At 46.8% G+C, this 14,369-nt stretch overlaps 6 protein-coding genes across 6 annotated transcripts; 2 read left to right on the forward strand and 4 right to left on the reverse strand.

The window, feature by feature from the left end:
• Nucleotides 1-1,346: 1,346 nt before the first annotated feature.
• On the reverse strand, nt 1,347-3,262 carry GGS22DRAFT_157992 (ubiquitin-conjugating enzyme E2-16 kDa). Its single transcript, XM_047960567.1, has 5 exons — nt 2,774-3,262; nt 2,502-2,547; nt 2,312-2,341; nt 1,954-2,137; nt 1,347-1,897 (listed from the first exon to the last, which is right to left on the reverse strand). Exons 1-5 carry the CDS (start codon nt 2,815-2,817, stop codon nt 1,758-1,760), a joined length of 444 nt encoding a protein of 147 aa, XP_047820330.1. The 5' UTR covers nt 2,818-3,262; the 3' UTR covers nt 1,347-1,757.
• Nucleotides 3,263-3,809: 547 nt separating this feature from the next.
• GGS22DRAFT_157994 (acyl-CoA dehydrogenase NM domain-like protein) lies at nt 3,810-5,708 on the reverse strand. The gene is made up of 3 exons (XM_047960568.1): nt 5,418-5,708; nt 4,316-5,341; nt 3,810-4,260 (listed from the first exon to the last, which is right to left on the reverse strand). The coding sequence occupies exons 1-3, from the start codon at nt 5,626-5,628 to the stop codon at nt 4,214-4,216; spliced, it is 1,284 nt and encodes a 427-aa protein (XP_047820331.1). The 5' UTR covers nt 5,629-5,708; the 3' UTR covers nt 3,810-4,213.
• Nucleotides 5,709-7,372: 1,664 nt separating this feature from the next.
• GGS22DRAFT_158000 (uncharacterized protein) lies at nt 7,373-8,912 on the forward strand. The gene has a single exon (XM_047960569.1). The coding sequence runs from the start codon at nt 7,526-7,528 to the stop codon at nt 8,852-8,854; it is 1,329 nt and encodes a 442-aa protein (XP_047820332.1). The 5' UTR covers nt 7,373-7,525; the 3' UTR covers nt 8,855-8,912.
• A 121-nt stretch (nt 8,913-9,033) lies between these two features.
• Nucleotides 9,034-11,308, reverse strand: GGS22DRAFT_158002 (Adenylosuccinate synthetase). The gene is made up of 6 exons (XM_047960570.1): nt 11,042-11,308; nt 10,974-10,984; nt 10,803-10,877; nt 10,698-10,728; nt 10,219-10,633; nt 9,034-10,175 (listed from the first exon to the last, which is right to left on the reverse strand). Exons 1-6 carry the CDS (start codon nt 11,074-11,076, stop codon nt 9,468-9,470), a joined length of 1,275 nt encoding a protein of 424 aa, XP_047820333.1. The 5' UTR covers nt 11,077-11,308; the 3' UTR covers nt 9,034-9,467.
• Nucleotides 11,309-11,776: 468 nt separating this feature from the next.
• Nucleotides 11,777-13,233, reverse strand: GGS22DRAFT_158003 (integral membrane protein S linking to the trans Golgi network-domain-containing protein). Its single transcript, XM_047960571.1, has 2 exons — nt 12,479-13,233; nt 11,777-12,417 (listed from the first exon to the last, which is right to left on the reverse strand). Exons 1-2 carry the CDS (start codon nt 12,724-12,726, stop codon nt 12,018-12,020), a joined length of 648 nt encoding a protein of 215 aa, XP_047820334.1. The 5' UTR covers nt 12,727-13,233; the 3' UTR covers nt 11,777-12,017.
• Nucleotides 13,234-13,313: 80 nt separating this feature from the next.
• On the forward strand, nt 13,314-14,215 carry GGS22DRAFT_158004 (cytochrome oxidase c subunit VIb-domain-containing protein). The gene is made up of 2 exons (XM_047960572.1): nt 13,314-13,682; nt 13,771-14,215. Exons 1-2 carry the CDS (start codon nt 13,443-13,445, stop codon nt 13,888-13,890), a joined length of 360 nt encoding a protein of 119 aa, XP_047820335.1. The 5' UTR covers nt 13,314-13,442; the 3' UTR covers nt 13,891-14,215.
• The last annotated feature ends 154 nt before the right edge of the window (nt 14,216-14,369 follow it).

A 14,369-nucleotide genomic window follows, 5' to 3' on the forward strand; every position in this document is an offset into this window, starting at 1 on the left:
TGCCAGCGGTCGCCAGGCATTTTGACACAAACGTGAATGATCTGAGTGGATGAATTTTAAGACATGGTCTTGTAAGTTTAAGGTTGTCGAATTGTGTATTATCCAATTATTAATGTTGGTGAATACCAGGCAGCCAGGTAGGTTAAACTACGGAATTAATGAGTGTTCGATATCGATAAAGCGGCCTCGGGTTTCGGCAGATTTGCGACAGGGTCACAGATCAAGGTTCTACAAACCTCGTGGTATCAAGCAATTAGAAAAGGAAGCGGCTCACGACTCAGACCCACTCAGTTCGATTCGATTAGATATGCATGCAACACCCCTTCGGTTTGTTTAATATGAACCAGGTTGCCAGGTGCGATCCGATGGCTTGATAATGGCAAGTTTACATAGTACGAATGGAAGTTTCACTCGATTCTATTCATGACATTCCCAAGTAAACTTCGCTACCAACACATGCAGCACATCCAATATTGAACACCACCAAAACCACGGAACCATAAAGCGATGTGCGTTTCGGCGTTTCGGCATTGTATGGCGTCACAAAAACCAACATCCCCGAGTAGATCTCACAAACATCTCGAGATTGAATCTATTAGATAGTTATATTTATGGAGATAGATAACAATATGTCCTCGCATCGAATTTCGATTCTCTTATGTTTGAAGAAATCACTCGGGATATACTTCGTATACCCCCACGTTACCGTTTCCCGTGTTTCCAAGCCTGCCGAATCCCAAGTTGCGCAGACACAACTTCGTTTAAATCCTACGAAACATGTACTATGTAGGTAATATCCGTATACCCATCCCATCTCGACAACTCCTATTTTTGTCTCTTTTCTTACCTGCCCAGCTGTTGTAGGATTCTCTCGTCGTAACGATGATACTTACTAAATAACTTACTACTCGGGGTAACTGCCCATCACCGTACGACCGAATGAAAGGACATTTGTTGCAAAACATATCTGGATATGTCCAACATTCGATCTGAATTGCGCGGCTAAAACCAGGGGTACGTACAATAGCCTACCGCTAGATCACGTTTCTCCTATCTCAGGAACCCGCGGACCAAAACCGAAACACACCTGTCTTATAAAATTTCCTTATCTTATACATGAAGCTTTTTACTCGACCAAAACGAGGCCGTGGAACATCTTGGCTTGATGCAATTACTGGTATCGATTTACAATACCGACGCCTCGGCCCCTAGGAGGAACCTTAGAAGCACTAAGTTCCGCCCGAGACATGATCCTAAGTTCTAACTACCGCTTTGGCAAATACAAATAGCCTATGCTGATAGGCATCTACGGTCACACATTGGAATGATAAAACAAATACGTCACGCAGGCCTAAAACCTAAATCAATTTTCGCGACCGGTTGCGGTCACATAAAAGGGAAGGGATTGGTGAATTATAACAGATCTGGGATGAACGTCAAAGAGGATTGAAATGCAAAGCCGCAGTTCCTCCAGACAACTCCATTAATTCATGCCTATCTTTCGTAAAACCTCATCTTCCTCAGCAAGTCATTCTAAGCCTGTTCCGAAAAGTCATGTGTGCCCAAGGGTTCTTTAAGAGGCACACTAAGCCATAACGACGAATGGACAGAGACGGTGGCAAATGCGGATCGTATTGCCTGGGTCGGAAGGAAGGTCCACGTCCCTTCCGGCATCACTACCTGTAAGTGCTATGCTCATTGCCCTGCCGTATCAACCACTACATTCCGCCGACAAATCCTCCTCCTTGCCATTCGCCCTAGATGGCGTATTTGCGAGTCCACTCCCGGGCCGTAGCTTCATACCTCGCACGGTCGGTCTTGTACACGTGCGCGATCTCAGGAACAAGAGGGTCGTCGGGGTTAGGGTCGGTCAGCATGGAGCAGATAGAGAGAAGAACTGTACCAGATTAGAATAAGAACGTAGAATATTTTGGGGGATTTAGTATCGCTCACCCTTAGAAATAGTCAATGCCGGGCTCCATTGGTCTCTCAAGATGTCCAGGCAGATGCTTCCGTTAGAGTTGATGTTCGGGTGGTAGATACGAGTCGTGAAGTTGACCTTGGGGGGCTTGAAGGGGTAGTCTGTTGGGAAGTGGATGGCGAGGAAGAAGACACCACCAGAATACGGCGAGTCACCCTAAGACATCTAATTAGTACTTTGAAAAAGTGACATTTGTAGGGGACAGCTTCGGACTCAGCGGCTATCTCCATCCAGCAAAGCCGCTAGGTAACCACTAGATAGCCGGTCCATGAACAAGAAATCTGCCCAAGGTAGATGAAATGACATGCGATATTGAAGGGGTTGGCTTACAGGTCCCATGATCGTCGCTTGCCAGTGGAACTATGCAGAAGAATAGTAGGTTAGTAACAGTTCATTACACCGGTGCAATTTCCAAAGCCTCGGAGGTATCGCCGCTCGTGCCCAACGACTCGAGTCAAGCAGCGGCTAGATAGTCCAATCCTTATCGATCCTTGGTGGGGTGAGACGATGTGTTGCTTACCAGATCTTCACCAACGGGTCCAGCAGAGCACGACGAGGGAGGGTCCCTATGAAACAAAACATTAGTAACGCCATCAAAATACGATATCATTTTCAGGATTATCCGCGGCCATAGTAAATAAATATTATTTTTTTCCTTTTTTTCTTCATAGTGAGGCTGTCACGTAAAATCCCCGCTCTGTCTTCCATATTGCGGCCCCACCTTGGGCTCAAGACAGACAGATGCATCGCCAAACAATCGGCCATTACGATAAGAAAAAAAAATCAACATACCGGCCCAGGTCTGTGAGTTCCTTGTTGATGCGCTTCAACGCCATTGTGAAGGTGTGGGATGTAGTGTTGTTGAGCTTCTTGCTCGACGGTGATCTCTGCTGTTGAGAAAACGGCTATTTATACTTGCGGTCAGTATGGAATGCGGGAGAAATGGATGGAGTGGTTCAGGCAAGTTTGCAGATAAATTTGAATTGAAATGGTATTAAATGGAGGGGAAATGGGAGATAAAACATACCAGAGAAGGGAAGTTTAGGTGACGGTAATCAAAGTCAAGTATATGAGGCCTGCAGGAGGAGATATCGGTGGATGTGTCAGTTATTAGTATTATTGTCGGGTCGTTTTGGTTTCGTAGTTTTGGCGATGGTGACTGTAAATGCGAAAGTTGGTAGCGGGGAGAAAGGAAAGTCAGGCAAGTCTTTCAGTGACGGAATGAATGGGAATATTGGGTCAGGTATGCACGGGCCAGGCAAGTTAAGGAGAGCAGGGGGCGCTGGGGCAGTCACAAAGAAAAAGAACGGGCACGACGGCAGCAGCAAGGCAGGCGCTAGCACCTTTTTCTTCAGGCCAATCAAGAGTTGATTCCCTCCAAAATCTCCAACTCAAGTGGCTGAGGGTGGCTTAGCTGGTCATAAATGATTATTAGTGGTTGTACTTCGTACCTTCTTAATATCTATTGGCAAACGAGTCCGACAAAATTGGCAAGTTAAGCCTTGAATCGTCCAATCACATTATTCCGGCTCGTTCCCATGGACCCGAAGAAACGGCGCCTTAGGCTTGTCTTGTTACACTGCAAGTTTATACCCCACCCCGCCATTACTCAGACCAATCATGGCCAAGAACAGTGTGTTCGAAGAATCAAAATACGTAGATACGTATTTACATACGGAATACAAATCTGAACTCAACTTGAATTCACTTCACCCGGTGCAGTGTCTCTAAATTTACTCTTGCTTAATAACACGTTGATTACCTAGTAGTCGATATATAAAGTCATTATATCCGATCCTATTTGATTAAGGTCCATATCACAGACATACAAGGTAGGTAATTACTGTATATCTGTCCTCATATCTTGATGACTACCTAGTACCATGAAGAATGACAAAGAAAGCATATGCATAGGCAGTCTTCATAGTTAAAAGATTACCTAAATTAACCAGGAAGTGGCGTATTTCCTATATTGACATTTTCCACCAAACATTATGTAGTTCAGATAGGTCATATTGTGATACAAGGTAGTGAGCAGTCATTATATCCACCCAAGCTTGTTCCAACTTGTATGCATAAATATATGATGAGATATTATCTCTCGAATCAATAGCTTCAAATCTACCTAGTGTATGCAGGTCGGATTTATGTAACCCGGTATATCTATATTGCCCAAGATATGTTCGACGATCTAGATATATAATTATCCCTTTAGTTGGCTCAGCTCGCATTTCATACGAAAGCTTGTATTCCAGTGATGGCCCTTCCCAGAATGAGAGCTACATGTATCACCCATTAGCAAATGTCGATGATCTTAGAGATGGACCCACTTACAGTGAATATCACTCTGGCCTTCATACGTCTGAGTCACGAATAGGTTAGCCACGTGTCTTCCGATCCCGTACTCGTCGCTAACGGCGTTTCCCCCGAAGATCTCTTGCAGTGCTCTCGCATTCACAAGCGCACGGTCGCAGTTCTGTCTTTTTATCATGCTGATCATATCCGGTGTAGCTTTCCCTTCATCCTTAAGTCTACCCACTTGTATCGATGCTAAAACTCCATACGCAGCATCAGTTGCAGCATCAGCTAGTTTCTTCTGTATAAGTTGGTATTTGGCGAGAGGGTTGGATTTGAATTGTTTGCGTTCCAAGGCATATGTCCGCGCTAAGGCGATACAATTTTCTAAGGCGCCCATAGTTCCGAAGGAGATCCCGTATCGGGCACTATTCAGGCAAGTAAATGGTCCGCTTAAGCCTTCAGCATCGGGAAACATGTTTTCTTGCGGTACCGGACAGTCATCCATATGGATCATACCAGTAATACTAGCCCGGAGCCCGGTCTTATTCTTGATAGCCGGAGTCTCAAGTGTGCCTGCCGGGCAATCCTTTCTATCGATGAGAAACCCTCTGATCTTACCGGTCTCTTGTAACTTCGCCCACACCATGAGAACATCAGCAATAGGCGAATTCGTGATCCAGGTCTTCGAACCGCTTAAGAGGTAATATCCGTTCTTCGTCGGGTGCGGTCGCGCCGTCGTTTCCATAGATCCCGGATCGCTTCCGTGGTTAGGTTCCGTAAGTCCGAACGCACCAAGGAGTTTTCCCTTAGCCATGTTGGGGAGATATTTCTCTTTCTGTTCCGTAGTTCCAAATTCGTGGATCCCGCCCATCACTAAGGATGATTGCACTGACATACCCGATCGGTAGCCGCTGTCGACACGTTCGACGGCCCGGGTGATCAGACCGGATGCCACAGTCGATACCCCTGCACAGCCGTAACCGTGCAAATTCGCGCCGAGTAGGCCAAGTTCGCCCATTTCGAGCAATATGGTGGGGTCATAGTGCTCATCACGATATGCCTCTATGCGCAGTGCGGTTAGCAAGTAAACCCCAATACCAGACCCCACAAGGCATCAATTGAGCCGGGAAATACTCACGGAGAACCCGCGGTTGCAGTTGCTCTTGACAATATCTTTCTGCTGTCTCCGAGATAGCCAATTCCTCCTCGGTAAACAAGTTCTTACTTGCTAGCGGGTCTTTCCAATCGAATTGAGATGCGGAAGCCGAGGCATAGTTTCTAAAAGCCTGCCGCCGTCTCACAGAGGCGGCCAATGGTCTTGAAGCCCGGGATATCGCTGGACGCAACATGGCTACACTCTCAATTTGGGGGAATTGAGGTGAGCGTTCTGGAATGTAGAGCTGTCCATGGTGGCGGGCAATGGAGGCGACTTGTGGGGTTAAGTCTAAGAACTGGTGACTGAAAGACAGCGGCCTCGGTACCTATCTAGGTATTCCACTATTCCTAATGCCGGGAATAAACGATAGTACGCTGTATGTTCGGTTAATATGGACACGCTAAGAAAGCCATCAAGCCACAGGAGAGCCACATATCTTAGATCTCCAACTGGGTCTAAATTTAGAAATCGTAACCTTAATAGTAGGGGAGAAAGAGTACCTCCGGAGTTTATGGTAGTAGGACAATCGTATCTAGGTAGGTATAAGTCAAGTTATTCTTATCAAGGGGCTCTTGAGCAGGTAAGAGCCATGAAGATACCTACCTAACTCATCGTGGAAATTACTATCTACTAGATACCTACCTAATACCTAAACGATTTAATTCCAGTTTTATTATAAACCTAACCATCAAATAGGTAAAGGATGGAAGAAATTCTACCCTCTCTTAAGTCTTCAACATTTCTCTCCCAATATTCCCTATCCTCTCATATCCTTCATATCCCTCATTTCTCTTCAACTCGATACCTAAACACCTAGGAACATGCCATCCACCTTCACCAAGTGGCGATACATATTTAAAGCCCTTATTTTCCGTTTGCGACGTCGTCTATCATCCTTCTTCAAATACATCGGCTCCTATTTCACAAAACATGACCCCGAAGAGTCATGAAACCCTAGTTATGCACAGAGTAAACTATGGAATGCTCACTGTCCGACAGCAGTTATTATCGCCCAACTCAACAGGACATCCCTACAACCGCCAACATCCTCTTCATAGATACTACTCTTATAGCTGCAAGTCGGCACCCATCGAACAGCATGGCAAGGAGAACAGCCGAGAATACGAGGATGAGCATTGGCTCTTCTCCCCCAAACCACACCGCTTTCATCTACGGATGGCTACTTCCGGAGCCTGTTCCCGTTGCAAGGCGCGTCGGACCCGCGAAGATTATAGAGATCGGTCCCTTACGCCGGTCAGCCCGAACCCAATTGAACCACAAGACCTTAAATTCTGTTAGGAACGTGGCACAGAGGAAGACTTGATCTCTACTTGGCTATCTGGCGTTTCTTGCCTGGATTGTCCGAACGACGATGCCAATTTGACTGGGCAGACTACGCCACCTATTGCCTCGGGTTTAAAAAGCAATATTGGCGGAGCGTCAAACTTGGCTTATCCGAAGATTGTGGTGCAACTCGCCAGACGGGACCGCTCAACTGCACTGTCCGGAACCGGTCTAGATGGTCCTCAAAGTTCGGAGAGCGACGAACTTTCAAAACTACGAGATGGGCTTAGCGAGTTAAAAGAGTCAAGCCAGAGCCCAGACCTATCTATAGGCTCTCGGAAGCTCAGCTCGAATACATCTGGATCCATTGGATGGGATAAAATCTGGGGAAAGAGAAGGCCTCGTCGTAAACATGATGTTTCGGAGGCGTCAGACTCTGATTTTGTCCACCGTCCGCGTACCGCTGATCTTCCTCCCACAGTTAATGATGGGAATAATACCAGTAGTGGTAGCGATAGCGAGGGTATATCAGATGGCAAGTCATGCACGTACACTTCACAACATGACGCGCAATTTCACGCTATCAGGAAATATGCTCTTAATTCATGTCCAGAACTTCATCGACAACTAGACGACTTCGACGAACCTCTATCGGGACTAAAAGCGAGTGTTAAGTCAATACCGCTATCTTCTATCTCTACTAACATCATATCTAGGAGAGGGATAATCAAGAACAGATCGCCCAATTACGGTCTCAATTGGAAAAGGCTCGACATCGTCATCATTTCCACGTGCGACAAATAATTATGAGACGGTTCCAATTCCTTACTCGAAGGCTTCGGCGGTCAGGCTCTTCTACCTTCTCGGTTCAATCTGAATATACAGCGCGCCGACGCCGGGACAGTAAGGAGCGCCGCCTTCTCGCTCGCGAATCAATAGATATGTGGCCATCATCAGGCGAGGAAAGTCCACTCTTTAACACTCCAGAATCCACCATTATTCATGCCGATACTCCGCGTGCCCCTGGTCATCACTTTGATCCATTGGCTATGGCAAGTATGATGATTGCTACCGCAGAATTAGACAGACTTTCTTCAAGGGCAAGTATTGAACGAACTTCTAGGACATCCGGATCATCAACTGGTTTCTCGACAAGTACTCCTATTTCGCCTACACCTCTCCATAGTGGTGTCGGGAGTCCCAATGACGAGACATCAATATCTGAGTCCCCGGAACTGTATTCACCCCCCACTATACCGTATAATACTCCAACATCTTCAGGCCTACATTCTGGTGTTATAAGCCCATTGTCTAGGACGCCGCACCGACAAGGACATAGGCGAAGGGCGCAGAGGAGTCACTTATCGGAAGTCACAACACCAGAAGAATCTACAAAGGAATTTTCCGAAAGTCGTGGTTCCATCTCATCTTCCGTGATCGAGACTCTTCCTGAATGTTCAGCTATCCTAGATGATGGACGCGAGGATAACTTGTATCCCGAACCGCTTGTAATTTACCGCAATAGCCAAGAAGAAACCAGATCGACAGACAATACAACATCAGGAGATACGCGAGATAGCCATCTAGGGTTAAAAAGAGGAGGAGCAATCTCAGCCCCGGCTCGGGTTTCGTCGATTGGGAAAACCCTTGAGTCCATGTATGACCTGAAGGAGACCTCTAGGGATGACGGTAAATCGCTGCCGAGTGTGTCTTATGGACCAAGACATACCATCGAATCGCCAACTAATTTTCCTAACCTAACGATCCCCGTAATTGTGATAGAAACATGCGACGATCAAGAACAAGGCTCTTCATCCAATTCCGCGAATGCCTTGCCAGGCCTAGATTCCGGTATTTCTCAAGCTGCTACTAGAAACGGGTCTAGTCAAAGCACAGGTCCTAACTCTTGTCATCCGGATACCTGGTCAGAATCTCAAGGCGAGCCAGGGGACTCGGACCCGTTTTGTCCTTCTGATTGTCTCAGAATTAGGTGCAGTGTTCATGTCAGCGGCTCGCCGCCCCCAGGGCCTGTCAGGCGGGATACCAGCGAGACTATTTGTAAAGTGGTTGTTGCCAAGGAGGGGGGACCCGACGGAAGAACTGGCTTGCAGGAAACAGAACAGCGGAAGGGTTAGGTGTGCGTGTGGCTTCATTTAGATAGGTAGATTTTTGTATGCATTCCGTTCAAACCAGGATGACCCAAGACATCCATATAGTGAGTGGCTGAAGCTGTGACACTTCCCACAATTCACAATTTCAAGAGCTTCCTCTCCATCGTTCACAGGAGAAAAGATAAGAGCCCATATGTCAAGAATCACGATGTCTATAACACACGTTCTCGATCTACTACGCACCTAAAACTACGAAAATAAAGCAAATGCGAAGATATCAGAACATCCCGCCTCTCCCCCACCGATGTTCCGAACAAGCAAGCAAGCAAGCCCAACCTCCCCCGTCTAGGCCGCCACAAAAGCCTCGCCCCCTCTAGCAATCCGTTGCCGGAATCTAGATCTAAGAGAGCACTCGCCCCTAGAATCTAAGATTTTTTGTAATGCTCATTTCTTTTTCCTCCTCTTCTCATCCCATCCCTTCTCTTTCCTTTTGTTTTTTTCTGCTACAGAAAAATAGAAATCTCTTCACGCGCCTTTTCCCAAAATGTCGAGTCGTCCAGGGATCATCGATGTCGCACCGCATCCCGAACTACTGAGAGGTACCAAAGTAGAAAGAAGCACGGCGACCGGATCCAGGTTAACGGACCAGGATATCGTCTCTGTTAGGACCGCAGCCAACCCACTTGATGTGCACGCCGAGGAAGTCCTCGATGAACTTGACGTAGTCCTTGGCCTCCTGGGGTAGACCGTCGAACGTCTTTATTCCCGTAGTCTTGGAATTCCAACCCTTGAGAGTCTTATACACGATCTCAACTCTGGAAAGGAGTTTTGCGCTGGCGGGGAAGGCGTCGAGGATGGCGCCGGTGTCGGGGTGCTTGTATGCGACCGCGACCTTGATCTCCGGGAACGTGTCGAGCACGTCGAGCTTGGTCAGGTTCAGGACGTCGTGGTGGTTCACGCTTTGCGAGTACTTGCACGACACTAGGTCCAGCCAGCCACAACGACGCCTGCGTCCCGTGGTTACACCGAATTCGTGGCCTATTTCCTGCAGCTTGGCACTTATTTCTCCGAAGTCCTCCGTGGGAAACGGCCCAGAGCCGACGCGCGTGGTGTATGCCTTCAGAACGCCGATGACGGAGTCCACTTTCCGATAGTTGAGGGTAAGGCCGGCCATGACGCCGCCAAAAGTGGTTGATGTTGAGGTGACAAACGGCCAGGTTCCGTATGTGTTATCCAGCAAGGCCGACTGCGCTCCCTCAATAAGGATCTTCTTCCCTTGTTGTTGGGCCTCCTCCAGGAATTCGATATCGTTCACGGCAAAGGGACGAAGCCTCTCGCGGAAGTTCTAGGGGGTTAGAAGAGAACATATGAACAGGTAAAATACTTACTTCAAGCTCTTTGATTTCTGCCTCGACATCATATCCAGCTAGGTCGCCGCCGTATCTTAGCTTGTAATCTCGCTCCATCGCCCTGATTCTGTCTCCGAATTCGTCATCGTCGAGTAGATCGGCGAGAAGCACGGTGCTTCGCTCGGCCTTGGAGCTATATGCAGGCCCGATACCTTTACCTGTTGTTCCAATATTCTTCTTGCCGAGTTGTCCTTCGCGAAGACGATCAGCGGCTGCGTGAAGATCGAGGTTCAATGCGCAACGCGTCGAAACCTTTAGTCTCTGCTGGCAATTCTCGACGCCTTTCGACTCGGTGGTGGCAAGCTCAGAGAAGAATGTAGGTACGTGTAGGACGACACCAGGCCCGATGAGATTTGTAGTCGTGGGGTGAAGTAGTCCAGACGGCAGCATGTGACTTGAAATAGTCAGTAACCCCATTGCTGCTCTGGAAGTGATCTGGGGGTAGTTGGTGTACGTACAAGTCATAGGATGTCCCCTTGATCACGACAGCTAGAGGGGGACAGTCAGTACCGAGGTACCCAAATATCTCGTCGCGAAGAGAGATAAGTAAGGGATCGTCTTACTATGACCGCAGTTTCTACCACCAGTAGCTCTGGCGCAGATCTGAACCTCGGAGCTGAGGACATCGCAAAGTTTGCCTTGTAAAGGGGGACGTGAGAAGAGTCATCCCTATTAGGCGAGACTAGGAGGTATATAGATATGTATAGATCTCGCTAGATGACAAAGTCACTCACCTTTCCCTTCACTGACAAGACCAATTAGCAGAGAGGAATAGGAAAAGAGATTAAAATGGAATCCTTACTCTCCCCATTGGACACCTAACACGATAGTAGCCATGGCTGGCGAAGTTATAGATTAGTAATTGGGTGAGTTAGAATAACTGAGAAGCAACAAAGAAGAGAAGAAAGAGTCACAAAGTCACGATATTTTTTTCCTCTCTTATTTCTTATGATGCGCGCAAAACATGAATTCTTCAATGGCGGGGTGGTGGGGTAATGGCCTATGGAGGTACTAAGGTATTGGATAATGGCGTATTCCGGGTAATCGGGGAGCTCCTTCTCGCATACAAATGACCCAGGGGGACGATTCCGCAAACAATACACTTTTCACTGAGGTCATTATGGATATCGGAACTAACCAAATTTCGAATAGGGGGTCCATCTATCCATACCCAATCATGGATAAGTAAATATGCTAAATATAGGTGCCTATAGGGATACTCAGGGGCACTCCCTTCATCCGTAATATGTTCCGAAAGACTTTTTTCTTATTGTTAGTAATATCGGTACCTGAGTGGTTCCTAGGTTATGTCATTGAGGCTTTCACCAAGTTTCCATTCGTCTTTCAAAGGCCATCTCTAGCAAGATCTCTCATCCATAAATATCGATAGATATTTCGTACCAAATTTACGATATACTTGTCTACTTACCTTGAAGTCCCTTTTAGCAGTCGATACATACATCATTCATGTTATATCTAGATGCCTTAAAATATACCTTAGAGGTAGGTATGAATTTCGAACTCCCTCAGGTGTAGTGTCAGTAAGTATGTGTGTTGAAAGACATAGGTGCACTGATATCAAATATGTCCATATTCGTATGCTTGTCGTGCCTTCGTTGGCGACCCCTATGTCGTAATGTGAAATGTGGAATATAGCGTAGTCCCGAGTCTTCGGGCTCATATTATTGTCTTCAAGCAAGCCAACGCCGTGCGATGCAGTAGGTAGGTATTCATACAAAATTCGACGAAGTGTGATCCATTCGGTACGGCAAAGGGTATCACCGATCTCCCGTACCCTTTATACCAACCATTTCGTACTCCCCGGCCCCGTCTCGCCCTCTACCTCTTCCACGACCCCTGGAAAAGCCCGCCTCTTCGTCACCTTGCTCTATCCCAGCAGCTCCGTTTTCTGCTGCGGATTGGGCGTTACCCTCTCCATTATTGCTATTCTTTGCATTACCCCCAAAACTAATGGGTCGTAGTTCCCTCCACTGGCAACCATACGTGCCTCCTATAACTGTAACGGCACTCGAGACAAGCATCGTGGTCCACCAAGCCACATTTCGCGGTATGAAGCCAGTGTAGAATGTGACGACTAGGAGGTGGATAAAGTGGAGGCTGAGCGCGAAATCGAGCACGAGCTTTGACCGGCCTATCAAGGCTACCATCGCTAAAATACTGTATCATCCTACTGTTAATCATATTTCCTATACATCTTCTAGGAATAAGGAAGACGAACGTGACACCGGCGCAACATAACCAGATAAAACCTAATAACCACCCTTGAGTTGTGTCACCGCGTAGATTTGCCCATCCAAAAACAAGTTCCAAGCCGAATCGCGTGCCGGAAACTAGGGATGTGAAAAGCATCAAAACTAGCGCAACGGCGTAGTATATGCTCTGTAATGCTGCAATCTGGCCGAGGATTCGTAGAGGAGGAAGCTCGTTCACAGCGCCGGCCCGTGGGGGTCTCCTTCGTCGAGCCATTTTCGAGCTCTAGTATAAAAGGAAGGAAGGGGAAGGTCGGAGTTATTGAAGATATGATGCTGATATGTGGTTGTCGAGAAGTGCGTAAATGAGCGGAAGAAAGGAAGTCGATCTGTGAGTGTCTGTTTCAACGTCGCGCTATATAGCCACCATAGCTAGGTCTTTTTCGATGATGGTCGGTTGAATATAGACTCGAAAGCTCTAAATGATACAAGTGGTGAACAAGAAAAAAACAACACCATTAAAGGTTTGGATTCATCGTTGGTAGTTGTTGGTTAATATTACAAGGTAAAGAGAAATGTAGATTTGGTGAAGGTTTGGTTTAGTCATGGGCTTCGCTGACGATTGCCAAATGTCCATCAAACCAGTTGATGAGAAAAGGGTGACGCAGGGGCGGCTTTACCTAATTCAGCTAAGATCAAGAGATTTTGGGCTTAATTGGGTAAGTAAATCTAAACTCTATTATTGTCCTAGCGATGTTATGTAATCGCCATGCTCCATCTGTCGGCACCTATCGGCATTAAGCTTTGATAAGCTTCCGACTGACCTTTCTGCGATAGCTTCGATAATTTCGCATTCCTAATTAACGACGTCACCTGCGCGAAACGAACAGGTTAGTCACATTACCGAATTACCGCAACCCGGGACACCTAGCACTTCGACCTTGCCATTGATTCTATCGCATACATAGGTGTCTTTTGACATCTAAAATCAATATGGGCCTTTTTGGGTTCTTCTCTTCCGCCGACGAACAGCGCAAACAGGAAGTGCGCACGGGAGCCAGAGCCCCGGACAGGACAGAACGAAAAAAATGCTGGGATGCGCGAGACGATTTCTTTAAGTGCTTAGATAAGCACGACGTTCTCGACTCAACGAAAGGCGACGGCAAGAAAATTGCTGAGAAACAATGTGCGAAGGAGCATAAGGGATTTGAGGACAACTGTGCTACTGCATGGGTAGGTTCTTCTTTTTGCATTTCTTCAGCATGCCTTCAACTCTCTCGACGCACCCATAGGGTACGGCTAACTCGTATTTCATACATAGGTCGATTATTTCAAGCGATTTCGAGTTGCCGATGCTCAAAAGAAACAAACCCTTAAACGGTTAGAAAAAGAAGGCGCAGGTGTGGTAGCTGTGAACGATATGCCTGGAAAGACTTCATAGCGGCTGCCATTACTTAATGGACCTAACCCATGGTCCATCTGCATATACAATATATGCCATACTGTACATAAAACTTTTGGCATTGGATGGAGTTTCGGATAGGAAAACGATATACGCAAGGAATCTCCCTTCTACCGTAGGTACTCATGTTCATATATGAGCGTCGGGGGCTAGAACTTCGCGGCTTTTAACGTCTTGGATGGTTGGACTCCCGCGTGGTAATGCGATTCACGAAGCGTTAAGAAATAATGTCTTCAGCAAGATACGATTTCGGAATGTAGATTTTAAGCCTCACCCTAGATATTGTCACTGGTTTCATGGATCCTCATTTCTCATGAGACTTACCTAGACTGCTATCCTAGAGATTTTATGTCGAAGTACTCTGATAAATACTTCTGTTTACACTCGGATAGAAAATATATTCTCCGGTGTCCGAATGATCATATTGGCCCATCAAATACAGAGTATTCGGGGTTTAC

Source organism: Annulohypoxylon maeteangense, assembly GCF_022496945.1.
Source record: "Annulohypoxylon maeteangense strain CBS 123835 unplaced genomic scaffold GGS22scaffold_5, whole genome shotgun sequence".
Lineage (NCBI taxonomy): Eukaryota > Fungi > Ascomycota > Sordariomycetes > Xylariales > Hypoxylaceae > Annulohypoxylon > Annulohypoxylon maeteangense.

Bases quoted from the DNA above. Each gene is read 5' to 3' on its own strand.
- GGS22DRAFT_158000 (XM_047960569.1), top strand. From the start codon at position 7,526: ATGAGACGGTTCCAATTCCTTACTCGAAGGCTTCGGCGGTCAGGCTCT.
- GGS22DRAFT_158003 (XM_047960571.1), bottom strand. From the start codon at position 12,726: ATGGCTCGACGAAGGAGACCCCCACGGGCCGGCGCTGTGAACGAGCTT. The intron at 12,418-12,478 runs GTTCGTCTTCCT...AGGATGATACAG, and splicing joins TTATGTTGCGCCGGTGTCAC to TATTTTAGCGATGGTAGCCT.
- GGS22DRAFT_158004 (XM_047960572.1), top strand. From the start codon at position 13,443: ATGGGCCTTTTTGGGTTCTTCTCTTCCGCCGACGAACAGCGCAAACAG. The intron at 13,683-13,770 runs GTAGGTTCTTCT...TTTCATACATAG, and splicing joins ACAACTGTGCTACTGCATGG to GTCGATTATTTCAAGCGATT.
- GGS22DRAFT_157992 (XM_047960567.1), bottom strand. From the start codon at position 2,817: ATGGCGTTGAAGCGCATCAACAAGGAACTCACAGACCTGGGCCG. The intron at 2,548-2,773 runs GTATGTTGATTT...TTTGTTTCATAG, and splicing joins GAACTCACAGACCTGGGCCG to GGACCCTCCCTCGTCGTGCT. The intron at 2,138-2,311 runs GTAAGCCAACCC...TAGATGTCTTAG, and splicing joins AAGCGACGATCATGGGACCT to GGTGACTCGCCGTATTCTGG.
- GGS22DRAFT_157994 (XM_047960568.1), bottom strand. From the start codon at position 5,628: ATGTTGCGTCCAGCGATATCCCGGGCTTCAAGACCATTGGCCGCCTCT. The intron at 5,342-5,417 runs GTGAGTATTTCC...CACTGCGCATAG, and splicing joins ACTGCAACCGCGGGTTCTCC to AGGCATATCGTGATGAGCAC. The intron at 4,261-4,315 runs GTAAGTGGGTCC...TGATACATGTAG, and splicing joins AGGCCAGAGTGATATTCACT to CTCTCATTCTGGGAAGGGCC.
- GGS22DRAFT_158002 (XM_047960570.1), bottom strand. From the start codon at position 11,076: ATGGCTACTATCGTGTTAGGTGTCCAATGGGGAGA. The intron at 10,729-10,802 runs GTAAGACGATCC...GTCCCCCTCTAG, and splicing joins TGGTAGAAACTGCGGTCATA to CTGTCGTGATCAAGGGGACA. The intron at 10,176-10,218 runs GTAAGTATTTTA...CTAACCCCCTAG, and splicing joins CAGAAATCAAAGAGCTTGAA to AACTTCCGCGAGAGGCTTCG.